At 39.9% G+C, this 27,888-nt stretch overlaps 1 protein-coding gene and 1 long non-coding RNA gene across 4 annotated transcripts; both read right to left on the bottom strand.

Moving 5' to 3' along the window:
• Positions 1-1,200: 1,200 nt before the first annotated feature.
• On the bottom strand, positions 1,201-18,813 carry LOC141617687 (uncharacterized). The gene is made up of 5 exons (XM_074434853.1): positions 18,467-18,813; positions 1,982-2,597; positions 1,810-1,921; positions 1,482-1,616; positions 1,201-1,355 (listed from the first exon to the last, which is right to left on the bottom strand). Exons 1-5 carry the CDS (start codon positions 18,811-18,813, stop codon positions 1,201-1,203), a joined length of 1,365 nt encoding a protein of 454 aa, XP_074290954.1.
• A 6,151-nt stretch (positions 18,814-24,964) lies between these two features.
• Positions 24,965-27,660, bottom strand: LOC141623422 (uncharacterized). Of its 3 annotated transcripts, none has more exons than XR_012533366.1 (3): positions 27,240-27,660; positions 26,038-26,852; positions 24,965-25,377 (listed from the first exon to the last, which is right to left on the bottom strand). It is a non-coding gene; the product is annotated as an uncharacterized LOC141623422 (long non-coding RNA). The 3 variants fall into 3 exon arrangements; XR_012533365.1 differs by lacking the exon at positions 27,240-27,660 and having other exon boundaries at positions 26,038-26,127; positions 26,645-27,233; XR_012533364.1 differs by lacking the exon at positions 27,240-27,660 and having other exon boundaries at positions 26,038-27,233.
• Positions 27,661-27,888: the final 228 nt, after the last annotated feature.

The following is a 27,888-nucleotide window of genomic DNA, read 5'->3' on the forward strand; positions in this document are numbered from 1 at the left end:
CGAAGAAAGAAGCCCTTCTCTCGAAAAATACCGGCTCCTCCTTGCTCAATCTAAAAAGTGTAATTACTAGTTTAGCCCTTAGTTAACCCTAATGCATCCTCCCTAATTTCCACTATAAATACCCCATTAGTCTAATTAGAGGAGCATGTTCTTCTTATCAATAATTAGTGTAGTTAATATCAATCAAATCTCTCTTTAATATTGTAATCAAGTATTAATCAAGTTTTAATCCAAGTTTTAGTTCTTTAATCTCTCTTTTGTGCATCCTTTATTTTGGGTAATTGAAGATTATTTGGGTTATTGTTGGGAGATTGACAACCTCTCAATCAAGCATTCAAGTACTTCTTTTATCTTTGCTTTATTATTGGAATCATTAGTAGGTATAATCTCTTAATCCCTTTTTAATTATTGTTAATTACTTTCATCTTGTTTCATATTGTTGATATGATTGACAACCTTGCTAGCATGATCAACATGATAATGAGTGAGTAGTCTCTTAGCTAGGGTTAATGGGTGATTAGGGGAAACCACCATGGGGAATGATTCATGCTTAAATTAATATACTTTCATGTTTTATTTGCTTGCTTGTTTTGATCTCAACTCATGCACATGTTATATTTGATGAAATGCTAAGCCTATGAATCCTTGCATTTACTATCATCTTCTATCTTTTCAATGAGACTTGTAAGACATAACCCAACTCGAGTCTCATTAGACCATGCATGTTGTTGAGTAGGGAAGATTAAGTCGACTTGTAGGTGTTGTACAATCTAATCGATTCGGCTCCGGGACCCAAACTTTCCTAGGATTGTAAGATATAACCCAACTCAATCCATCACAACAATAATTGCTTGCTTATAATTTGAGAACATGTTTGTATGATCATATCCCATGATTCCCCTATGATCCCATGACACCCTAGTGCCTTTAATCAATTGTTTACACCACTTTAATTCATCTTGCTTATTTATTTTCATTGCTATTTTAGTTTAGTGACCTTCTACATCAACCCAATTTGTGACACCCCTTAGACACCACTAGTTGCAATAGAAATCTCATTTCAATACCCGTCCCTTGGGATCCAACCTTTACTTGCCTCTTTACTAATTGTAGAGTTGTTTGTGAAGCTATAAATTGTGTTTTGATTCGACCGTGACCCAACGACCACATCTTAATTTGTGAACACTAAGCGGACTCGCATCACATAGGATATGGGGCTTTCGAAATGGGACTAGTTCCAGGCAATAACTCAATTGGGAACTCTACATCTCGCTCAGGAGGAATACCAGGTAGATCGTCAGGAAAGACATCAGGAAACTCCTTAACCACAGGGATATCTTCTAACTTCGGTTTAGCTGAAACATGTCGAACACTGCACATATAGATATGATGACCCGTTCTACCCATGCTAACCATCTTCAAAGCAGAAATCCACTTGACAAAAGGTGTAACCCTAACACCCTAATAAGAAACCCTCGAACCCGTAGGACTCTTAAGCACAATCTTCTGATCACGACACTGAAACCTAGCATCATAACGAGCTAACCAATCCATGCCCAAAATAACACCAAACTCTCCTAGTTTGAATTGGACAAGATCGGCACGAAGGATCACCCCTGCAATACTGACAAGTACGTCCTTGAATAGAACGGAGCAAGAAACAATCTCACCCGTAGGAAGGGATATAGAGGTATCAATGGATGATGAAGAACTGAGTCCAGCATGGACGGAAAAGATTCGGATACGAAAGACATCGACGCACCCGTAGTAAAAAGAAAAAAAGCAGATAAAAGTGAACGAGAAAGATACCCGTAACCACATCTGGATTAGCATCTGCCTCAGCACGACTCATAATGAACACTCGCCCAGTCTTTGGAGCATCAGCCTTCGGCGCACTAGTCTTCGCAGCCTCAGTCTTTGGCTTTTAAGGACAGTCAACAGCTTTGTGACCCGGTGACTAGCAAAGATAACATGTGAGAACCTTACCATCGCAGTCCTTACCCGGGTAGTAAGCATTTCCACACCTGAAGCAAGACCAATCCCTCCTAGGTTGACCCTGATCATGCTGAGAAGACGAACGAGCCTCGAACTTCTGCTTCTTCTGGGAGGAATTAGGCGCGACATACGGCCTCTTCACGAACTTACTCTTCGCACTCTTCTCAGCCTCGGTAGTAAGAACAGACTCATAGATACTAAGAGCACGATCATAAGCCAACTGGAAAGATGTCAAAGGAATACTAGACATGGCAGTCCGGACGTTAGGAGCCAAATTCTTCTCATAACAACGAGTCCTAGACACCTCGTCCATAGCCACAGAAGTAACGAAATGTGACAGTTTCACGAACTTGTTAGTGTACTCCTCAACGGTCATGGAACCCTGCTGCAAAGAAACGAACTCCTTCTCCTTCTGCCAATGCATCTCTACAGGATAAAACCTTTTCTTCAGATCCTCAGAGAAAATAGCCCAACCATACCCTGGCTGAACTTCTAGACCAGCTCTAGCAAGATCCCACCAGTTGTCGGCCTCATCCTTCGGATAATAGGTGGCAATGTCCACCTTCTGATCCTTAGGACACCCAGTTGTTGGAGTTAGTGTCCTCCACAATAGTGCGTTTACATCATAAATCTCATTAAAGGAATATCATCAGAATATTTATTTTATGATCCTCTTCAGTTGATTAACGTAAATCAATAACGGTTGACTGACTAGAGTTTGACGTTATTTTCGTGTGACGGCTATGATCAACTGACCCCTTTCGGTCACACCTAGAGGAACAAACCCCAATTGACAACTAATTAATTGTATGAGATACAATTTATTTAGTCCCTTAATTTATTGACTAAAAGGTTAGTCGATCCTTTTTTAGAGAGATTTCGAGTTATGAACTCGAGGCGTAGCAGTTATTATTTAATTATGCGATAATTGAATAATAAATTTTATGGGACGGTTTTAGTTAATTAATTCTTAATTCACTAACATTGTACTAATTGATTAATGTGATTAATATTAATACGTAAATAATATGTGTAGCGGTACACGTGTATTTACGGACTGTTTTGGACAAAATTAATCGGGAAGCATTTAAACATAAAACGATGTTTAAAGTAAAATTACACGTATTTGTGCGATAAATATTTGAACCAAAATGGACCCGAAAGTGGGACATTGGACCGTGTAATTGTATGTGTAATTGTGCATGAAACATGATGATTACACATATGCTTTTTGTTCTTCCCTATTTATCTTTTTCTCTATTCCATGTACCATCTCATTGGACATTAAAAAGAAAGAAAAAAAACACACTCCAACTCCCTCATAGGTGTCGGCCCCTCTCCTCTTCTATACTGTAATACTAAGGTTTTATGAGCCTCTGGGTACTCTATCGAGTGGGCCTTACTCTGTCGAGTAAGGGTGTTTTACGATTTAAAACAGTTTCTGACCTGTTGGGTACTCGATCGAGTAACCTCGATACTCGATCGAGTAGGCGGCACTCGATCGAGTATGTCAGCTACTCGATCGAGTAGCCGGTTTACGGGGGGATGATTTGTCGGGTTTTGTTAATAATGCGATGCTCATTTTGTTTAAAAAAAGATCTTCGAATCATTTATATAATTTAGTGGGAGATCGTTATATAAATGTTAAGACTTGTTAAAAATGTTTCACAAGTAAATTTAAAACAATGAATGTTAATATTTCCTTGTTTGTTGTTGCATTTTAATTCGCAATGGCAACTTCATCAACTCCATCAACTACTCTACTAGGCAAAGATTCATGGCTAAGGTCCGTAATGGACAAATGTACCTTAAAAGATGACGGTAGTAACTTTCTTGAATGGAAATCCAACATCAAAAGTGTTGCATTGTCCGACAACGTAGTTGCTTACTTGACCGATGCCCCTCCCATCGAGCCCGGTACAAGGGCTTCATTGGCGGTGCGGACCGCCTATGATGACTATATGAGGATGTCCAATGATATCAAAAATGTGTTAATATGGTCGATGTCCCCAAGTCTCAAGCTTTCATGCATTACCTTGAATGCGTACGAGATATTCACTCGTATGACTACTATGTTTTCACAAACACCCAAAGTCCACCAATACAATGCGGCGGCATGCTTCTTTGAAGCAAAGCTTGAGAGGGGCCAAAAGGTTGGTCCCCATGTTCTAAAAATGGTCGAATATGTTGACATCCTAGAGCGTCTAGGGTGTAACATTCCTAAAACTCTTGTGGTGGATCGCATCCTCCACTCACTTCCCACCAAGTTTGCCCTCTTTAGGGTAAACTATAACATGAATGGCATGGATAAGAGTTATCATAAAATTCATGCACTCCTCACCCAAGCGGGGAGGGATATGGAAGCTAGTGGGAGTTAGAAAGGGGATGTTATAACTATGAAGTTAAAGAACATGTCCCTTGGAGTTAGGAAGGGAAAGGGGAAAGAAAAGTCTCAATTCAAGAAATCGTCAAAGAAACAAGACAAGGGAAAGGGGAAAGCCGTTGAGAAAGGCAAACCCAAGGCAAAAAATGTCAAACTCTCAGAGGCCGAATGTTTCCATTGTAATGGGACGGGGTATTATAGGCGGAGTTGTCCCAAATACTTGGAGGACCTCAATGAAGGGCGTGTAACGCCTATTGGTATGATTTCCTCTCTCTATGTGATAGACGTTAATTATGCTTGCACTTCCACTTCGGTATTAGATACCGGAGGTGGCTCTCACCTTTGTAATCATTTGCAGGGTTTAAGGGACGTGCGAGCACTAAGAAAAGGTGATGTGGATCTTCACATGAGCAATGGAGCTATAGTAGCGACCATTTCCGTGGGGACCTATGTGCTCACTTTAGCTAATGGTTTAGAGTTGTTTTTAAATAAGTGTTATTTTGTACCAACTTTAACCAAGAACATCATCTCCATTTCCACATTAGACGCGGAAGGCTTTTGTTTTATGATTAAGGACAATTGTTGTACTTTTTCGTTGAATAATTTGGTTTATATGACAAGGCCATTTCAATTGGAGGAATTTATGTTTTAAATAATGTTAACGACGTTTATCATGTGGAAACTAAAAAGCTCAAAACGGGTGATCCAAATAAATCCTACCTTTGGCATTGTCGTTTAGGTCACATAAACGAAAGAGCATTAAGAGACTTGCTTCATCAAAAGTGCTCAAACCATTTGATTTCGAATCTTATGTTATATGCGAGTCTTTCCTTTTAGGCAAGATGACTCGTGCACCTTTTTCGGGAAAAGGAGACGAGCAAGTAGGTTTTGGCTCTCATACATACGGATGTGTGTGGACCATTAACCATCACCGCTAGAGGAGGTTTTTACTACTTCATTACTTTTACTAATGATTTGAGTATATATGGGTATATCTACTTGATGAAGAACAAAAGTGAAGCTTTTGACAAGTTCAAAGAGTTTTAGAATGAAGTAGAGAACCAATTGGATAAAAAGATTAAGACCCTACGATCCGATCGTGGTGGTGAATACCTAAACTCTGAATTCTATTCACACCTAAAAGATTATGGTATATTATCACAATGGACTCCACTTGGCACACCACAATTAAATGGTGTAGCCGAAAGGAGAAACCGAACTTTATTAGATATGGTTCGGTCTATGATGAGTCTAACCGAGCTTCCTAATTCATTTTAGGGTTTTGCCATCTTATCGCAATATTTTCACTAAATCGAAGCCCGACTAAAGCGGCCGATAAGACTCCATATGAGATATGGACAGGGAAAGTCCCTCATTTGTCATTCATGCGCATTTGGGGTGATCAACTGACCTCTTTCGGTCACGCCTAAAGGAACAAACCCCAATTGACAACTAATTAATTGTATGAGATACAATTTATTTAGTCCCTTGATTTATTGACTAAAAGGTTAGTCAATCCTTTTTTAGAGAGATTTCGAGTTACGAACTCAAGGCGCGGCAGTTATTATTTAATTATGCGATAATTGAATAATAAATTTTATGAGACGGGTTTTAGTTAATTAATTGTTAATTCACTAAAATTGTACTAATTGATTAATGTGATTCATATTAGTACGTAAATAATATGTGTAGCGGTACACGTGTATTTACGGAGTGCTTTGGACAAAATTAATCAGGAAGCATTTAAACATAAAACGATGTTTAAAGTAAAATTACACGTATTTGTGCAAAAAATATTAGAACCAAAATGGACCCGAAAGTGGGACATTGGACCGTGTAATTGTATGTGTAATTGTGCATGAAACATGATGATTACACATATGCTTTTTGTTCTTCCCTATTTATCTTTTTCTCTATTCCATGTACCATCTCATTGGACATTAAAAAGAAAGAAAAAAAACACACTCCAACTCCCTCATAGGTGTCGGCCCCTCTCCTCTTCTATACTGTAATACTAAGGTTTTATGAGCCTCTGGGTACTCTATCGAGTGGGCCTTACTCTGTCGAGTAAGGGTGTTTTACGATTTAAAACAGTTTCTGACCTGTTGGGTACTCGATCGAGTAACCTCGATACTCGATCGAGTAGGCGGCACTCGATCGAGTATGTCAGCTACTCGATCGAGTAGCCGGTTTACGGGGGGATGATTTGTCGGGTTTTGTTAATAATGCGATTTGATATATAAACACTTCCGTCACTTTCATAATACACTTTTACAAACCTAATTACTTTCAAAAGAGAAAACAATCTACGTTCTTCGTATCAGTCGCATTATTGGCAAATCCCGGAGCTTCGAAGGTCGGAATTCGTCTTTCTTTATACCTTTGTAATCCTTGCGACGAGGGTAAGATCTACGTACTGCTTTTATGGTATTTCGTTAAAGTTAGTTAAACCTTAATTTGGGGATTTGGGGGTTTTGTTGTGTTTCTTGATTGGTAATAATTGTATGATTGTATGTTAGGAGGAGGATTCGTAGAAGAGGCCTTTTGATAACAGCTGTTGAGATCGTCTGACTGTGTTGCTTTCCAGTTAGGGTTTTCCTACTCAGTATTAGTTCCATAATGTGTTGGTGGTGATTTGTGTTTGTTGATTGTTATCATACAAGTATTGTGACGGTTGTTGGTTTTGATTGCTGTTTAGTAGTTGTGATTGTTTGTATCTGTCTGTGTTCTTTGGGGCGCGTCCCTGGCTGAGTGGAGTCACTTGCGGGAGTGGCTTCACGCCTATTATTCGCCTTCTGTGGAACCCGCCACATATGGGATGTGCACATTAAGGAATTTGGGTTTATCGCTCAACGGAGATGAGCGGGGATTAGGTGGGAACAGTTGTGGTCCCCCACTGGCGGCGTGGAGTGACCTGTTGCGATGGGCACTCTGACAGGGCTACACACTTGAGTGTGTAGTCAGTATTGTGGAGTTGGGAATGGAGTTCGGAGTATATCTGTGATGATTGAGCTGTGTTGTTTGTTGTATTGTTGGATTATATAAATTGTGTGATTGGTACTGACCCCATTTATTGTTTTAAAAACTGTGGTGATCCATTCGAGGATGGTGAGCAGTTGTTGAGCAGGTATGAGTCGAGTTACATGGGATAGCTGGGATGTGCCACTTTCAGATGCTAGAGTCTTCCGCTGTAGCCTGAGTAGTTTATTAAACATTTCATTTAGTAGAGTAGACAGTTGGTTTTGAGAACATGTAACCGTATTTTTGGTATTTGGTTTTGGTTTGTATCTTATTTACTACACTTATACAATTTAAATGTTGTTTCATTATTGTCTTATGATTATCATTGCCTCGGGGAACCGAGATGGTAACATCTTTATACCTGGGTGGTCCTGGTAAGGCACTTGGAGTATGGGGGTGTTACAAAATGGTATCAGAGCGACGATCCTGAAACCTGTAACCAATGAATCTAATTAATATAGGGAGTCAATTAAAATGAACCCGGGGTAAAGGTTGTAGGAGCTAATGCAAAGACTTGGGAGACGTCCTAAAGTCGCGAACTCGCCCTACAATTTTGAACCGGTCACGTGGGGGGTGTATGTCAAGGTCATGTGTGGTGTTTGTTAGCTTGTATGTGAATGTGACGATATATGTTGTGAATTGATGGATGTTGGGAGTAGAAGATTGATATGGTGATTGAAAAGTTAGTGAGGTATATATATATGTTGTTTGTATAAGAAGCATGATGGTTGTTTATTATGTGGCATTTGATAACATGAAATAGTTGTTTTGATGATTTAATGAGGAGTTGTGTAGAATCGCATGCGTAATTAGATTATAATGTTGAGTTTATAAAGTTGTATAGTATGTTGGGTTATGAGAGGTAACATGCGGGTAGTATATACGAGTCAGCATGACTCGATCGAGTAGGGGGTACTCGATCGAGTAGGTGAGGTACTCGGTCGAGTGGGTCTGACTCGATCGAGTGCGTATTTGATGTTTTTATAACTAGAATCGTGTGTTGGGGTACTCAATCGAGTACATAGGGCACTCGATCAAGTAGAGGGTCACTCGATCGAGTGGATGTGCTACTCGGTCGAGTATGTTAGAGATCAGAAGGTCTGTTTTGGGTCTGAGGTCGGGGCACTCGATCGAGTATGGTGGGCACTCGATTGAGTAGCCTCTACTCGATCGAGTAGGTTTAGGCACTCGATCGAGTGTGTTCTGGGCAGTCTATTTTCGTGTTTTGGGGTTATAGTGCGTATGTTTATATCTACCCTTTCTTATATAGTTTCAAGATGCCGCCCAAGGAAAACGCTTTGTATGCGAGAGCTGAGAACATGAACATCGACGATGTAGTTAAGATGTTGGAGCATCAAGATGCTCTTACGGAGGCCCTAAAGAGAGTGGGAAAGGATAAGGAGGTTGATCACTCTAAGATCAGCCTTTATATAGCGAGGTTTAACCCAAAAGAGTACAAGGGGACCGGGGAGCCAAACCTTCTTGACAACTGGCATCGTGAGATGGAGAACATACTGGACCTGGTACACTGTCCTGATGAGATGAGAGTAGAACAAGCTGCGTTCTACTTGAGGGAAGCAGATGGTGAGTGGTGGGACAAGGTGAAAGTGAGTGCTAGAGAGATGTATACGAAGCAAGGCTTACCTGTTATACCTTGGGAAGAGTTTCGGAGGGCTATGAGGAAAGACTTTGTACCTGAGCATGTGAGGAGTAAGCTGAGGGAGGAGTTCGATGGGTTTAGGATGACATCTGATATGTCAGTTGCTGAGTACTACAAGCAGTTTAATGAGAAGTCTAGGTATGCTGAGGATATGGGTTTGAGTGAGGAGAACCTAGCGCTGAGATTTGAGAGGGGGTTGACCCCAAAGATCATGGATAAGTTACCTGTGGGAGTCCTTACTGATGTTAAGGAAGCGTATGAGAGGGGTGGGAGAGCTGAGAGGTTGGTGGAGATGGCTCAGGAGAGAGTAGTTGAGAAAAGAAAGGCTGAGAGTGAAGGTGGTGGCCAATCTAGCCACAAGAAAGGCAACCACAATCAGGCTAGAGCGTTTTCTTCTGGGTCAGGGTTCAGTGCTGGAGCTTCCTTTGGGCGTGGCCATATGAGTGGTAGTGGTAGTTGAGGGATGACCTGCTATGGCTGTGGCGGTGTAAGCCACAAGAGACATGAGTGTACAAGTGTACCTGGAGCTTTTCAGAGATCTGCTCAGGGGAGCTATTCTCATGGGCCGACACAGAGTTATGCGAGCAATAGACCGTCTGGGTCATGGTCTAACCGGGGAGGTCAGAGCTACCAAGGTGGAGGTGGCTTCACGCCCATTATTCGCCTTCTGTGGAACCCGCCACAGAAGGGATGTGCACATTAAGGAATTTGGGTTTATTGCTTAACGGAGATGAGCGGGGATTAGGTGGGAACGGCTGCGGTCCCCCACTGGCGGCGTGGAGTGACCTGTTGCGATGGGCACTCTGGCAGGGCTATACACTTTAGTGTGTAGTCTGTATTGTGGAGTTGGGAATGGAGTTTGGAGTATATCTGTGATGATTGAGTTGTGTTGTTTGTTGTATTGTTGGATTATATAAATTGTGTGATTAGTACTGACCCTGTTTATTGTTTTAAAAACCGTGGTGATCCATTCGGGGATGGTGAGCACTTGTTGAGCAGGTATGAGTTGATTTACATGGATAGCTGGGATGTGCCCTTTTCAGATGATAGAGTCTTCCACTGTAGCCTGAGTTGTTTATTAAACATTTCATTTAGTAGAGTAGACAGTTGGTTTTGAGAACATGTAACCGTATTTTTGGTATTTGGTTTTGGTTTGTATCTTATTCATTAAACGTATACTATTTAAATGTTGCTTCGTTATTTTCTTATGATTATCATTGCCTCGGGGAACCGAGATGGTAATATCTTTATACCTGGGTGGTCTTGGTAAGGCACTTGGAGTATGGGGGTGTTACATATACACTTTCATTTGTTCATTTTTTTCACTACTTGAGCATTTGCATGTGAAGAACAAAAATTGTTTATTTCTCTAAAATTAATAGAAATCATTTTACTAAGAATGTTAGTAATCTAAAATACATACTAACAGTGTTAGTAACATTTTACATATTATCAATGGTACTTCTAACAAAATATCTAGTTAATATTTCTTAGATTATTGGGTATTTGTTCTTGGGTGCTTCTTGAAGGAGATCTTCTAATTTGGAGATTTGGTAAAGGAGGATCGTCCATCTTTCAATAGCACAAGAACAATCAAGGACTCAAGGTAGGAGATCTTGATTGTGCCCATATTCACCATCAAATCAATGTAAGGAAATTGTATTTTCTTAATCTTTAATTAATATGCTTTTATGTTGCATGCATGTTACATAGATCACCAAAACATAAAACTATGAGATAATTTGTTTTTAATTAGAGAGTCTAATTAGGATCTATGATCTTTCAAGTGGTATCAGAGCTAAGGCTTGTAATTTGCATGTTGATTTTTAGCATATTAAACAAATTATGAGATAATTTGAAAAAAATCAAAAATGGTGTTAAAAGAGGTTTTAGCACGAAAATTTTTGGGCATGCATACCTACTGATCTCAAAAGGTTTGTGGTAAAATTTGGTGAGTTGTGAAGTTATTTTGCTATTTTTAATGATTTTTGTAGAAAACCGAGTCAAAAATGCCGTATTTTGGTTAAGAGTTAACTAAAAATAGTTACATTTTGATTCGGGTCATGAAATTTTTATATTATTTGATGTATATTTTCTACAGATTGTATGTAAAATTTCGAAGGTTGGTTTGAAGTTTTGCATGTATTGATTTTATGAGATAAAAATCGATAAAAGTGAATTATTTTTATCATATTTTTCAAATGAATGTTTCTGCCCTTGATAAATTTATGTAAATTCAATAATAAGTTTTAAAATTTAAAATTGAAATTTAAAAGGTGATTTCACCTTGTTTTGATGTTTATTGGTTTTAGTGGTTAAAAACCGATAAATATCGATCTTTTTCTTCATAAAATTTATCCAAAATTTTTGACCTTTTGGTGTTCTTGGGAGTGTTCCAAAATACTTAAAATTTTTAGTTTCAATTTTTGGTAATATGTTCAATTATTTTGGATTCATTACTTAAATAATATGATTTTATCGATTAAATTAGCAAATAACACCAAATCAAACTAATTATTCATCATCAAATTTGTGAGGACTAATTTTTGAGGTCCAAAACAGTTTGGACAATTGGTTTGGACTTAAATGATATTTAACTGTTAAATATTGATTTTTAACAAGTTAAAAATCGATTAAATCCACAAAACCGAGCAAGATACCAACGATTGTTAGATAGGGCGATTTTGGCATCATTTTACAGCATTTTTTAAGCATATTTATTTATGTTGAATGAATGAATTTCAATTATTTAAAGTATTTATTTTGTTGTACCTAGTATGGCCTAGTTATTTTAATCGTTATTACCCGAAATAAATGGGAATAGCGATTTGTTTGTAATTTAAATACGATCTCGTATCGTTGGTTTGTAATTAATTAATAGTTTTATTTATTTTATTAATTAATGTATAATAGGAATAACTATGTAATTTGATTGTAATAGTTATTTTTACCGGCGTCTCCAAAAGACGGATTTACATCAAGACGGAGTCTATTTTTGGAAAGGTGTTCCAAATCCTACAAGAAGAAGCCACTTTTGGAAGATGTTCCTATGAAGAGGCAACGGACCAAGGATTTGGTTTCCGATATGTAATAGTCCAGTTATTTTTTAACTAGGAGGCCATACTAGGATTATTCATATGCTTGCTTGCTTTTATTTTTCCGCGCATGCCAAAATCGCCATTCACATGCATTTTATTTTCGCAGTTGTCAATTCACGTCATTTACATTCGCCGACTTAGTTCACTTATAGATAATTTAAGACTAAATTGACAAGATCTCTCACATAACTAAAATTGAGATTAGCCGTACCAATTAGTAACACCTATGAATCCCTTGTTCATTAGAGCCACGCTCGCCCAAGCGGGGTGTTCTCTTTTTACCTCGGGTAAGTAGGGTGATAAAAGGTTATCACGCGCCAAACTTGGTTGGACTCAACGAGATATAAGCCGGTCTTGTGTTCCGGGGCTAGTAGATGGATTTAAGTAAATCCGTAAACCGAGAGTTCTAGAGGTAGAATTAGTCAAACGTTGACTTACCGAATTTACACGATTATGGGATGTTTCGCCCAAGCGATGCTCATTTTGTTTAAAAAAAGATCTTCGAATCATTTATATAATTTAGTGGGAGATCGTTATATAAATGTTAAGACTTGTTAAAAATGTTTCACAAGTAAATTTAAAACAATGAATGTTAATATTTCCTTGTTTGTTGTTGCATTTTAATTCGCAATGGCAACTTCATCAACTCCATCAACTACTCCACTAGGCAAAGATTCATGGCTAAGGTCCGTAATGGACAAATGTACCTTAAAAGATGACGGTAGTAACTTTCTTGAATGGAAATCCAACATCAAAAGTGTTGCATTGTCCGACAACGTAGTTGCTTACTTGACCGATGCCCCTCCCATCGAGCCCGGTACAAGGGCTTCATTGGCGGTGCGGACCGCCTATGATGACTATATGAGGATGTCCAATGATATCAAAAATGTGTTAATATGGTCGATGTCCCCAAGTCTCAAGCTTTCATGCATTACCTTGAATGCGTACGAGATATTCACTCGTATGACTACTATGTTTTCACAAACACCCAAAGTCCACCAATACAATGCGGCGGCACGCTTCTTTGAAGCAAAGCTTGAGAGGGGCCAAAAGGTTGGTCCCCATGTTCTAAAAATGGTCGAATATGTTGACATCCTAGAGCGTCTAGGGTGTAACATTCCTAAAACTCTTGTGGTGGATCGCATCCTCCACTCACTTCCCACCAAGTTTGCCCTCTTTAGGGTAAACTATAACATGAATGGCATGGATAAGAGTTATCATGAAATTCATGCACTCCTCACCCAAGCGGGGAGGGATATGGAAGCTAGTGGGAGTTAGAAAGGGGATGTTATAACTATGAAGTTAAAGAACATGTCCCTTGGAGTTAGGAAGGGAAAGGGGAAAGAAAAGTCTCAATTCAAGAAATCGTCAAAGAAACAAGACAAGGGAAAGGGGAAAGCCGTTGAGAAAGGCAAACCCAAGGCAAAAAATGTCAAACTCTCAGAGGCCGAATGTTTCCATTGTAATGGGACGGGGTATTATAGGCGGAGTTGTCCCAAATACTTGGAGGACCTCAATGAAGGGCGTGTAACGCCTATTGGTATGATTTCCTCTCTCTATGTGATAGAGGTTAATTATGCTTGCACTTCCACTTCGGTATTAGATACCGGAGGTGGCTCTCACCTTTGTAATCATTTGCAGGGTTTAAGGGACGTGCGAGCACTAAGAAAAGGTGATGTGGATCTTCACATGGGCAATGGAGCTATAGTAGCGACCATTTCCGTGGGGACCTATGTGCTCACTTTAGCTAATGGTTTAGAGTTGTTTTTAAATAAGTGTTATTTTGTACCAACTTTAACCAAGAACATCATCTCCATTTCCACATTAGACGCGGAAGGCTTTTGTTTTATGATTAAGGACAATTGTTGTACTTTTTCGTTGAATAATTTGGTTTATATGGCAAGGCCATTTCAATTGGAGGAATTTATGTTTTAAATAATGTTAACGACGTTTATCATGTGGAAACTAAAAAGCTCAAAACGGGTGATCCAAATAATTCCTACCTTTGGCATTGTCGTTTAGGTCACATAAACGAAAGAGCATTAAGAGACTTGCTTCATCAAAAGTGCTCAAACCATTTGATTTCGAATCTTATGTTATATGCGAGTCTTTCCTTTTAGGCAAGATGACTCGTGCACCTTTTTCGGGAAAAGGGAGACGAGCAAGTGAGGTTTTGGCTCTCATACATACGGATGTGTGTGGACCATTAACCATCACCGCTAGAGGAGGTTTTTACTACTTCATTACTTTTACTAATGATTTGAGTAGATATGGGTATATCTACTTGATGAAGAACAAAAGTGAAGCTTTTGACAAGTTCAAAGAGTTTTAGAATGAAGTAGAGAACCAATTGGATAAAAAGATTAAGACCCTACGATCCGATCGTGGTGGTGAATACCTAAACTCTGAATTCTATTCACACCTAAAAGATTATGGTATAGTATCACAATGGACTCCACTTGGCACACCACAATTAAATGGTGTAGCCGAAAGGAGAAACCGAACTTTATTAGATATGGTTCGGTCTATGATGAGTCTAACCGAGCTTCCTAATTCATTTTAGGGTTTTGCCATCTTGTCTGCAATATTTTCACTAAATCGAAGCCCGACTAAAGCGGCCGATAAGACTCCATATGAGATATGGACAGGGAAAGTCCCTCATTTGTCATTCATGCGCATTTGGGGTGATCAACTGACCTCTTTCGGTCACGCCTAAAGGAACAAACCCCAATTGACAACTAATTAATTGTATGAGATACAATTTATTTAGTCCCTTGATTTATTGACTAAAAGGTTAGTCAATCCTTTTTTAGAGAGATTTCGAGTTACGAACTCAAGGCGCGGCAGTTATTATTTAATTATGCGATAATTGAATAATAAATTTTATGAGACGGGTTTTAGTTAATTAATTGTTAATTCACTAAAATTGTACTAATTGATTAATGTGATTCATATTAGTACGTAAATAATATGTGTAGCGGTACACGTGTATTTACGGAGTGCTTTGGACAAAATTAATCAGGAAGCATTTAAACATAAAACGATGTTTAAAGTAAAATTACACGTATTTGTGCAAAAAATATTAGAACCAAAATGGACCCGAAAGTGGGACATTGGACCGTGTAATTGTATGTGTAATTGTGCATGAAACATGATGATTACACATATGCTTTTTGTTCTTCCCTATTTATCTTTTTCTCTATTCCATGTACCATCTCATTGGACATTAAAAAGAAAGAAAAAAAACACACTCCAACTCCCTCATAGGTGTCGGCCCCTCTCCTCTTCTATACACTTTCATTTGTTCATTTTTTCACTACTTGAACATTTGCATGTGAAGAACAAAAATTGTTTCTCTCTCTAAAATTAATAGAAATCATTTTACTAAGAATGTTAGTAATCTAAAATACTTACTAAAAGTGTTAGTAATATTTTACATATTATCAAGGGTATTTCTAACAAAATATCTAGTTAGTATTTGTTAGATTATTGGGTATTTGTTCTTAGGTGCTTCTTGAACGAGAACTTCTAATTTGGAGATTTGGTAAAGGAGGATCTTCCATCTTTCATTAGCACAAGAACAATCAAGGTAGGAGATCTTGATTGTGCCCATATTCACCATCAAATCAATGTAAGGAAATTGTATTTCCTTAATCTTTAATTAATATGCTTTTATGTTGCATGCATGTTACATAGATCACCAAAACATAAAACTATGAGATAATTTGTTTTTAATTAGAGAGTCTAATTAGGATCTATGATCTTTCATTAGTAGCGAGGAACAACTTCTCGATCTCTCGGATCCAAGCCTCCAAAGCAGTTGTGTAACACCCCCCGCACACCAGGATGCCTTACTAAGGACCATCCCGGTGTATGAAGGTGTTACCATCTCGGTCACCCGAGGTAGTAGATCAAATAGACAATGAAGGAACATTTATATTACATTACTTTAATTATTTACAACCCAAAATACAAACTAGATACCTAGTGATAACTATGACTGCTATAGAGCTCATGCGTCAAGATATCTATGCCGGTAGCGTGGTGACTCGATTCCCTCCATGCCCAACAGCAACAAACGAACTGTACCTGCTAAGCCAACTGCTCACCATCCCCGAATGGATCACCACAGTTTTGAAAACATAACACGGGGTCAGTTACTGCATAATTAAAATAAGACAAGTGCATGAACTAACCAACTGATCATCCTCCGTCCCTGGTCTCCCGATCTCACACAGTAACCGACTACACACCGAGGTGTTTAGCCCTGCCAGACTACCCATCGCTACAGGTAGCCCACGCCGCCAGTGGGGGACCGCAGCCAATCCTCACCAAAATCCCGCTCATCAACGAGCGATAACCCTGTCCCTTAATGTGCACATCCCCTCCCGTGACGGGTTCCACGGAGGGCGAACTAGGGCGTGAAGCCACTCCCGCAAGTGTCTCCACCACAAACATCACAACCATCACCACACCACCACACCACACTCCAGCGCTGATCAGCGAACCACAATCATACACATTACAACAACGCATCTCAAAGCAATTAAGCACAACTAAGTAGGGAAACCCTACCTTAACGCCAACCATGAAAATGCATCCACAAATAGCCAAGCAAGACTCCGAGATGCATCCTACAACGGTAATCAAATCCTATTATACAACTACTCCCAACAATCTACTGAAAGAGACAACAAAACAGCAACTTACCTAGCTACGCGGTCCGGCGGTGACAGGGACGACGACGACGACGCACGCATCCTTCATACGCAAAATCCGTCCTTCCCATGGTTGAGGTCTAGGCTACATATATGAGAGTTTATGGAGGTAGGGGTGATAGGTGAGAGAAAGGTAGGCTAGGGTTAGAGAAAGAGAAACTGTCGAAAATGAAAAAAAAATGAAATGAAACTTGCGAACTTGCGTTTTTATATCAACGCGTCAACAACAGCCATACTCGGTCGATTACTCACATACTCGGCCGAGTAAGCTCTACTCGGTCGAGTATTCACACTATCAACCGAGTAGTCCCTACTAGGTCGAGTAATTACTCTCGTAAGGTACTTATCCTCACCTAGCCTCTCACCTATCCCCTCTTATGGTCTTTCCTGGTCAACGGGTCGGTCAAAAGAGTCCTTAAACATCGTGGGTATTACAGTCTTCCCCCCTTAAAAGGAACTTCATCCCCGAAGTTCAGCCCACACATCTCAACAACGAGGTTAACCACCTCAACCACCACAAGACAATACAACATGTACCACCACAAGACACTCAATTCTAACTACCACGATTACGAAACTCACGATCCTAATAGGCACACACACACACACACACACACACACACACACACACACACACACACACACACACACATATATATCATTAAATTCTAATTCTCTTGTCAATTATCACCATTTTAGCTCATTACACAACGTCGGAAAGATGAACATAGAAGACCGGCATATAAGTAAAGAAGGCTAAACACTCAAAAACTTTGTTTTAACTTTTGTTTATATGGACTTTTGTATCGCGATATGTTATCTACCCCTCTAAAAAGGAACTTCGTCTCCGAAGTTCATTACACCCGATAACAAGGACTAACCGAAAACCCGGTAACCGTTATAAGACACATACTTGATGCACTACCTTACACACACCTACACTTATAATCAACAATTCACTTACGAAGATTAAACAAGGAAAAGATGCACATGCCCTACTTAAAGAACTACTCAAGCATAGAAGGCCATGGTACTATTGACATCTCAAACACAATCATGCAACGTATTACCGTTACCGCTATACCTGAAACTTATCTCTAAGTTGTATTTAGAAGTACAAGGTACTCTATACCAGGATGTGAAGACAATAGCAAAGATAACACGGTACACCCAAGACTCAAGGATTAAACATATGAAGCTAAAACGGTTTGCAACACTATAAAACACGATACCATGACACTCGGCCGAGTATGAGGGATCACTCGGTCGAGTAAGCTCTACTCGGTCGAGTATAAGAGTCTACTCGGCCGAGTAAGCTCTACTCGATCGAGTATTATTTATACTCGGCCGAGTTTTTACGGGCAGAGAGCGATTCCAGCAATGAAACACAATTCACCCACAAACTAACCTGCAACAAATCATGATTGTCATACTGAAGTGCATGTCCAAGGTTACCAAATCACAACCATTGTATACGAAAACAAGTAACGGCCTTAAGGCCAAGTACAGTCATCCGAAATAAAAGAGTACGACAAGAAACGATAAATATCCATCCACAACTAAAACAAGTCTAGATATACAAGAAAATCACTCATATGGACCCTCCTCTATCTCATCACCACCACCTGCACCTGATGCTCCAGCTCCCGAAGTACTGGCTCCCTGATAACCCGCTGCTGCGTAATCTCCTCCGCCTAACTGACTGCCGTAGTTGGCTCCCCACGGTCCCGCGAGGTAGCTAAACTCAGCCTCCTCGGGTGGCCTCCAAAAGCTGGGGTCGACTCCATAGCTATGGAAGATACCTGTGTCGACTCCGGGTCCTCCCCACCAAATGGGTTGTGCCAGCTCAGTCCCTATGCCCTGATTAAGGATCATCTCATGCATGTTGCGGAGCACCAAAGTGGTGGATATCCCCTCAGTCAAGTCACTCACCTGCATCCTGGGATCATGCACTGTGGGGTAGGGCGAGTACTGCTGTGGGTAGTAGCTCGGCATGAAGTAAGGATCTTAGTCTCAGCCGGGTCCACCCTAGGCTGTCTAGCCCTACGATGCTCACGAGGTGGGGAAGGAGCCTATTGTCCCTTAGGCACTGAGGTAGGCTCAGGCAGGTCCAAAAGGATGGTGGGATCAATCAAGTAGTACTGCGGTCCAGGTCTAATCACCCCACCTACGGGCTCCCACTCAGCTAAGTGGTCAACAACAGGAAGGCGTGCAGAGTCAGGAAGTACCATCCACATAGATCCTCTCACTCTCCAAGCATAAGACCCATCGGCCATCTTTCTCAACCACCTGTTGTTACACCAATACTTGGCATTCATGGTAGGCACAGTCTCAATAAGCTCGTCCCCCGAGGGAGGTGGTGCTCAAAGTCAGTCAGGGGCTGGGCTAAACGGGTCACTATGGCCCCGCAAGCAATGTGACAGTTCGGGGACTGTGCCATATGATCCAAGCTAGCACAAACCACCCCCGGAGCGCTATAGTAAAAGGGCTTCCTACGGTGCAGGTTCAGGTAAGACATCAACAACATAACCTCATGGGAATTAAGTTTGCTCACATCATATCTCGAGTACAATAGACAAGTCATCATCCTAAGGAACATACGGAGGGACACGTGCTGAACGTCATTGATCAGCATAGCACTAGCACTAGGAGCAGGTCGGCAGGTCAGATAAGGAAGATAAAGAGGTGCACCACTATTCTTAGCCACGTCACTAAGATACCCCGTCCCCTCTGCCTCTTGACCCAGGTGGCCAGCAAACTCATCCAAGGTCAACTCATGCTCCTCGTTCATGAGGTGGAAGGAGACCGTTTTCTCCTTCGCATCATAAACAAACGAGCTCAAAAACTCCAAGGTCAAATGAGAGTAGGACTTCTTTCTCAGGTGATACAACCCCTCCATTCCCAAAGTCTCAAAGATATGAGTTATGTCTCCCTTAATCCCCAAGGTCTCTAAAATATCGGGGTTAACACACCGAGTAGGTCGAAAAGGATGACTCATTAAAGCTATGCTTACGTTGTTTAAAATCGGAAAAGATTACCGATGGATAAGCTTCCACCGGTGGAACAACAAGTTCTTGACTGGATTGACCCGTCTCAAATTTAACATTGGCACGGGTCCGCTTGATTGCGTTGGCTCTTGTTTTCGGCATACTGCAAAAAGATAGGTTTTAACAAGGATATTCTAACCAGAAAATAGCCATGGATGGACTGTTTTTCGGAATGTATAAAATTTTGAGACGAAATTTTTCTCACAAAACACAAGGTATTTTAAATCGAAAGAGTCATTTTACCCATCAATAATCCTTGAAAGAGTGTCTTAAAACAATAGAAAGGCCAAAAATTCAACCTAGGCAAAACCCTGAAAGTTTTGTATCATACAAGAAGCGAATTAAGTCATGAAATTGAGTTTGTGACAGCATAGACTAGGTTTGAGAAGTAATTAAACTCGAGATATCATAAGAGAAGCATAAATTTCAGTTTACACATGGTAGGAATTCAGATTGAGCAAGTGTATACCATAATTTGAAGAACAAATGAAAGGAATTAATTAGAAACATTACCTAAAAGGAAGTTTTGGCAAGCAAAGAGAGAAATCCACAAACAATCACCAAGAAATCACTCAAAACTTGAGAGAGAAGTGTTATGAAGTTTTTAGTAGAGGAAAGGAGTGGAGTTGGAGGCGGAAAAGAGAAAGAAAGAGGAGTTATAGGGTTTTTCGAGTAACCCGGATGAAACACGATAAAACCTTACTCGGACGAGTATTGGGCTTACTCGGCCGAGTATGGACTACCCGGTCGAGTATTCTGAATACTCGGTCGAGTGTTCGAGATCAGTAGCGATTTGCAATCTGACAAAATGGGCACTCGGTCGAGCGGTACTATACTCGGCCGAGTGTGGCCTACTCGGTCGAGTATGAGTCAATACTCGGTCGAGTGTCACAAAACAGGAACGAAATTTCGAAATTATTGAACCTGCAAAACAAGTAACAACGTTCGGAGTTCCGTGCAATCGGGCTCATCACCGTTAGAACTTAATTCTACCACATAAACACGTATCGCACACGAGATATATATATATATATATATATATATATATATATATATATATATGACCATTACTAAATCAGTCAACGATCCATATATGTTCCTTACCTCAGCTACAGCAAAGAATTACATCACAATCCATACACATGTCTAAGACTAGCTATTCACCTGCAAAGATCAGCCTATAATGCTACCACATCATAATTTCCACAAGTCGTTCCATACCCACACCAATCTAAACACTCATCTAGCGATAATCATCATATTGTACAACAATTGTCAAACGGGTCATTCAACTTAATCTTGCTATGCACAAAAGGTTCCACATTTTATCCATCATAATTTCCAATCACAACTCGGCAACCATTCCAAACAGTTCAAAACTTTATCACTACCATCGTCACTGCATGCAAGACTCACATTGGTACACGTTTACGGTTAGCAAACATACATGTCAATACGCTTCAAGCATCTACACCTATTATCTACCCTTTCCCAGTGGCTGGCTTAATCACGACAGGGCCTGCATTTTTAAATGAGGGCGCCTACTCACCCAAAATCTAGCATCGGCTGGGGATCCCAATGCACATACACCAGGTTCATTTAATTCGACACCCTATATTCATTTGGTTCATTGGTTCAGGTTCCAAAATCGTCGGCTTTGATACCACTTTGTAACACCCCCGGACATCAGGATGCCTTACCAAGGACCATCTTAGTGTATGAAGGTGTTACCATCTCGGTTACCCAAGGTAGTAGATCAAATAGACAATGAAAGAACATTTATATTACATTACTTTAAATCTTTACAACCCAAAATAAAAACTAGATACTAGGTGATAACTATGACTGATATAGAGCACATGCATCAAGACATCTATGCCGGTAGGGTGTGACTCGATTCCCTCCATGCCCAACATCAACAAACTAACTGTACCTGCTAAGCCAACTTCTCACCATCCCCGAATGGATCACCACAGTTTTGAAAACATAACACGGGGTCAGTTACTGCATAATTAAAATAAGACAAGTGCATCAAGTAACCAGCTGATCATCCTCAGTCCCCGGTCTCCCGATCTCACACAGTAACCGACTACACACGGAGGTGTGTAGCCCTGCCAGACTACCCATCGCAACAGGTAGCCCACGCCGCCAGTGGGGGGACCGCAACCAATCCCCACCAAAATCCCGCTCATCAACGAGCGATAACCCTGTCCCTTAATGTGCACATCCCCTCCCGTGACGGGTTCCACGGAGGGCGAACTAGGGCGTGAAGCCACTCCCGCAAGTGACTCCACCACAAACATCACAACCATCATCATACCACCACACCACACTCCAGCGATGATAAGCGAACCACAATCATACACATTACAACAAAGCATCTCAAATCAATTAAGCACAACTGAGTAGGGAAACCCTACCTTAACGCCAACCATGAAAATGCATCCACAAATAGCCAAGTAAGACTCCGAGACGCATCCTACAATGGTAATCACATCCTATTATACAACTACTCCCAACAATCTACTGAAAGAGACAACAAAACAGCAACTTACCTAGTTACACGGACCGACGGTGGCACGGACGGTGACGACGCACGCATCCTTCCTGCGCAAGCCTCATCCTTCCCATGGTTGAGGTCTAGGCTACATATATGAGAGTGTATGGAGGTAGGGCTGATAGGTGAGATAAAGGTAGGCTAGGGTTAGAGAAAGAGGAACTGTCGAAAATGAAAAAAAGATGAAATGAAACTTGCGAACTTGCGTTTTTATATCAACGCATCAACAGCAGCCATACTCGGTCGAGTACTCACATACTCGGTCGAGTAAGCTCTACTCGGTCGAGTATTCACACTACTCGATCGAGTAGTCCCTACTAGGTCGAGTAATTACTCTCGTGATGTACTTATCCTCACCTAGCCTCTCACCTATCCCCTCCTGTGGTCTTTCATGGTCAACGGGTCGGTCAAAGAGTCCTTAAACATCGTGGGTATTACAAGTTGGATCATTTGCACCATCATTTGTAGGAGGACGGTGACGAGCAAAGTGATCGAACACAGTCTGCTGCGTATGGTTGTTGTTGTTGTTATTATGGTTGTTGTTGAGGTGATTAGTTAAACCCTCGGTCATAGTTGCCAAAGCGGCCTCAAGTCTCCTGATGCGATCAGCATCTGTCTCACCATTCTCGTTACACACCATCTACAAGGACAAAAATCTGGTTATAAGTGGTAGAACCTAAGTACGACTCCAAACAACTACTCATACACTATACAAACATAAGAAAACAAATAAATCCTATTGGTTTCTACCCCATTTACTCTCACTCATTAACTAGGTCATTTATTTTAGTCATCAACAAAGCGAGAGTTGGGAGCGTGTTCGCTGTGATACCAACTGTAACAACCCGGATTATAAAACAAAGGGAAAACGTATATTAAAAGAAGGGATATTCTACATGGTACCCCTTAATTTTTCGACTTTCTACATGGTACCCCTACACTTTTTAAAACATACATGGTACCCCTAATTGTTGTCATTATCACTAAGTGTAACCCTAAACTTTATTTTCCGTCAATTAAACTCAGTTTTAAGCGTTAAGTGATGACTTGGACGGGTAACCAAGCTTGTCAGTTATTATCTCATGATATAAGGACTCTATTAGGCTCAATATCCATCTCGATCCTAATATTTATTGATATATATGGGCTAAAACATTTTTGACGGAAAATTTATTGATCCCTTGCCAAATTATCACGTCCAAAGATGGATATTAAGCTTAATAGAGTCCTTATGTCATGGGATGATAAATGACAAGCTTGATTACGCGTCCAAGTAATTACTTAACGCTTAAAACTGATTTTAATTAACGGAAAATAAAGTTTAGGGGTAGACTTACTGATAATGACAACAATTAGGGGTACCATGTATATTTTAAAAAGTGTAGGGGTATCATGTAGAAAGTCGAAAAATTGAGGGGTACCATGTAGAATATCCTTTAAAAGAATTATCAGAGTATAACAATGATAAAAGGATTAAGGTGGCGGAAACACCTGACCAATCCAGTTCACTACTAAATCCAAAACCAAACTACTACATTATTAAAGGTTCTCAAAACATAAAAGCAAACTCCTAATTTATTATTCATGTCGCCACGAAGTACTTCCCCAGCAAGATATCATCCAAACATCAAATTATCTGAACAACCTGAGAATGGGAGTCGACAATCAGTCGGGAGTAACTAGATGCTCTCCCAGTCATGTTTACAACAATTGAATATAACTAGCAATCATTAACAAATGAAATGTAAAACCAGTAAATATGTGAGACCATCTATACTCATGAAAACTTGACAGCAACTCACTACCAAACAATAACATAAGAATATAATTATTTGAAATATTGACTCCAAGTCAAACAACATGTGACAAGACACAACACAAACCACATTATGACATCATGCACATCATAGAACCATCGTGACCATGTATCATGTGACCAAACCAACAACCCACTAGAGCGTATAACAACTACCTCTAGTTACAAGAACACTGTATAAAATGAACGTCGTTAGAGCGTATAACAACTGTCTCTAACTGTCAGAGCGTATAACTGCCTCTGATAGAGCATATAACAACTGCCTCCATCGATGTGGATCGTATAACAAATGCATCCAAGGTACTATGTATAGCATATAACCACTGCCTATATATCTAAGACCTGGCCAGACTCACTACAAAAAAAACAAGGCAAACTGACGGACAAAATCCGTCAATAACAACTCTTATCCGTCAGAAATGCGGATTCCTGATAGAAAATCCGTCAGGAACGCGCGTCACCGCGATTCGTCGCGAAAAACGCAATCCTGACGGATTTTCCGTCAGTAATGCGCATTTCTGACGAAATACCGACGGCTAATCCGTCACACGCCTTATCTGGGATTTTTCAGAAAGTCAATGTAACTTTGACTTTCCTGACGGAAATTCCGTCAGAATTTTTTACTCTTCTTAAAAAAAAAATTAAAAAAAAAAATTACAATTCAAAAAGTTGGATGGTAAAACTTGGATACCAAATACATCACATTGTTTAAATTTATTACAGCATCAAATGCCAGCCTACTAAAACTAATATCAGCGCTAGCAAAACATATCAATAACTTAAGCTAAATGCCTAATATTTAGCAAAGTCCTAATCATGATCATGCAACCGAGTCTTCAGAGTAGCGAAGGAAGCATTATCTCAAGTCTTCAACTTTATAAGCAGACTTTGAGGGCTTAAAAGCATGTTTCCAAGTCTTGCCATATTTGTCATATGCCAAATAGCTCACTTCTGTGACCGAAACAAAGAAGCACCAACACACTTCCTTTTCAATTTAGTCCAATTTCACTTACTTGAACACCACATTAGAGCAACAGTACATGGAATATTTATCTGCAGCCATGCCCTCGTCTTCTGTAGACCTGCTATAAAATATGAGCAAGCATAAAAGATGACCAGTTTGACATTCATTATGACCAGTTTCGCTTTCATTATGCATCAATATGGAAGTCATTTCATTCAGCAAAACCATAAATTGGGGTACTGTGCAAATAGACTTTTAAGTGGAAGCATTTCATGCTTGTAACTTTTTTTAGAACTCAATTTCCATGTATACATATATTTAACTTAGACTTCATGTGTTCACATACATATATACATATAAATACATTTACCTAGACCGCTTGTATTCCTTCCTATTTTACCAACTGATGAACAATTGCACCAGTTTAGTTGAGGCAATGCCTGAAACTTCTTAAAAAACAAAGTCCTCATGCTGCTAATTCTTCTAAAGTTAAAACTTCAATATCTATACAACCTCGCTTATTCATTTGTGCACCATCACAACTAAGTTAGCAAATTCTATATACACATTACTAATCTGTGAGTACTTATTCATGATAATAACATAACACAAGCTTACACAAATAAATATACAGTATAATTTGAGTGAATTACTTTATTTCCATTATGGAAATAAAAAATGCAGTCAAATGAATGTGGCAGAAGATAAGCAAGCAACTCGATTAGAAACTTCCCAGGTCTACAACATCATCCATAAGATCAAGTACATAATTACATACCTATACCAAAGCATAATGACACGGTTGGTGAGATTCCTATTATGATCACTTGAAAAGGAACGGGCAAGCCAAAATCCCCGCATTGTCAAACTGATCAAAAGCACCCAAGTATCATAAACTGAACAAAGAAAGGGGCTTTTAATATCATGCATTAACAGTGGCCGAAGTAGACTAGCATTGCTCAATTACTTGAATCAGAGTTATGTAATTCACAATAAGTTGAAAAGAGAAGAAACTATGCCTCAAAAGAATCGTCCAACTAATGTTGATGCGAGCGGATAAAATGAATAAAACGAAGAAGCTGATGCTTGTAGACAACAAATGAACAAAAGTACTCCCTCCATCCCAATCATTTGTGAGGAGTATTTTAATCAAAGGTAAACAAATGATTGAGACGGAGGGAGTAGCAGATTAAAAGTAGGCAACTTTCAGCAAAATTAAAAGTAGGCAACTTTCAGCAAAGACACACAAAATATACATATAAATGTGAAACACCAACTTTCAGTAGTCTGTAGAACAATGACTAGAACAATAAAATTTATAACTGAATCAATTAGTGTACAACATAAAATTTTCGAATCTTTTCATGTCCAGTTTTAATACTTACAGAAGGATAACTGAGAAATTTTACATCGAAACATTGGGCCGAAGCAAAAGATGAAGGTAACAGGTATCTGTAGTCCGAGCGTTCTGGATCTGTTTGACAAGTATCCGGTGTGTGCAACTAAATCTCATCACTAAATCACACAAACTGAGAGCATTAAGTAAATTGGTTATTACTTTACCTGGCAGCTTTTTTTACCTCGGGGCATTGCCTATTCGACAAAAATTGGAAGAAAGGTATAATTAATAGAGATCAAAGACCACTCAATCTGTAACACTCCTATTTGATTGGAGTTGGTTAATTGAGGGACACCCACACATTATATCAATCTTTTCTTAAGCCACAAGAAGCAAAGCTGCCAGTGATACAAATCTTCCATTTTTAACATATGTCCAAGAAATAGCGTTAAGCCGATCAGATCTAAGATAAACAAAAATTAAGAAACCCTAACTTTATGTCGAAATTAGAGAAACCCCAGATTTTGAATGGAAAACGAACAAATAAAAGTAAGATGATAATTAAACTTCAAAATTAACACAGATATATAGAAAAAACAATGAGAAATCATACGAGAAACCAATTTATCATGACAACTTACAGTATAAATCCTTCAATTAATGGAAAAATAACACTCGAAGTTGAAGGAGACGAAGACTTGAAGAGTAGGAGAAATCAGTGGTGGTGGTCCACAACAGCAGGAGGACGGCGGTGTTGCCAATGGTAACTGGAGAAGGAGAATCCGAAAAAGAAAAAAAGGAAGGTGAAAAGGAGAAAGGGAAAGAAAGAAGAAAAGGAAGAGAGGTTGTCGGAGGGAGGGAGGAACGCCGGTGGTGGACGGCCGATGTGGTGACGTCGGTGAGGTTGCCGGAGGCAGGGAGGTAGTGGCGGGTTTTGGGGTGCTAGGGTTTGGGAGTGACTGAGTGAGAGTGAGGGTGAATGTGACGATCGCCTTTTTTTTGGTTTAAAGAACTTATCGGACGGAAATTCCGTTACTTTCCCGTGTTTTTTAATTTTCCCCCAATCCAGTATTTATCTCTGACGGAGTTTGACGGATAATCCGCCAGGAACACAATTCCGACGGAAATTCCGTCAGAATTCCGTCAGTTTCCTGTATTATCTAACGACTTCGTCTCCCCCCCCCCCCCCCCGACCATAGACCATCCACCAGACCCTGAAGGGTTGCATTAGTTCATTCCGTTCGGTATATAACTGATACCTCACGTCATCTATACAACCAGCCCACAAAC

The sequence above is a fragment of the Silene latifolia genome, chromosome X (assembly GCF_048544455.1).
Source record: "Silene latifolia isolate original U9 population chromosome X, ASM4854445v1, whole genome shotgun sequence".
Classification (NCBI taxonomy): Eukaryota; Viridiplantae; Streptophyta; class Magnoliopsida; order Caryophyllales; family Caryophyllaceae; genus Silene; species Silene latifolia.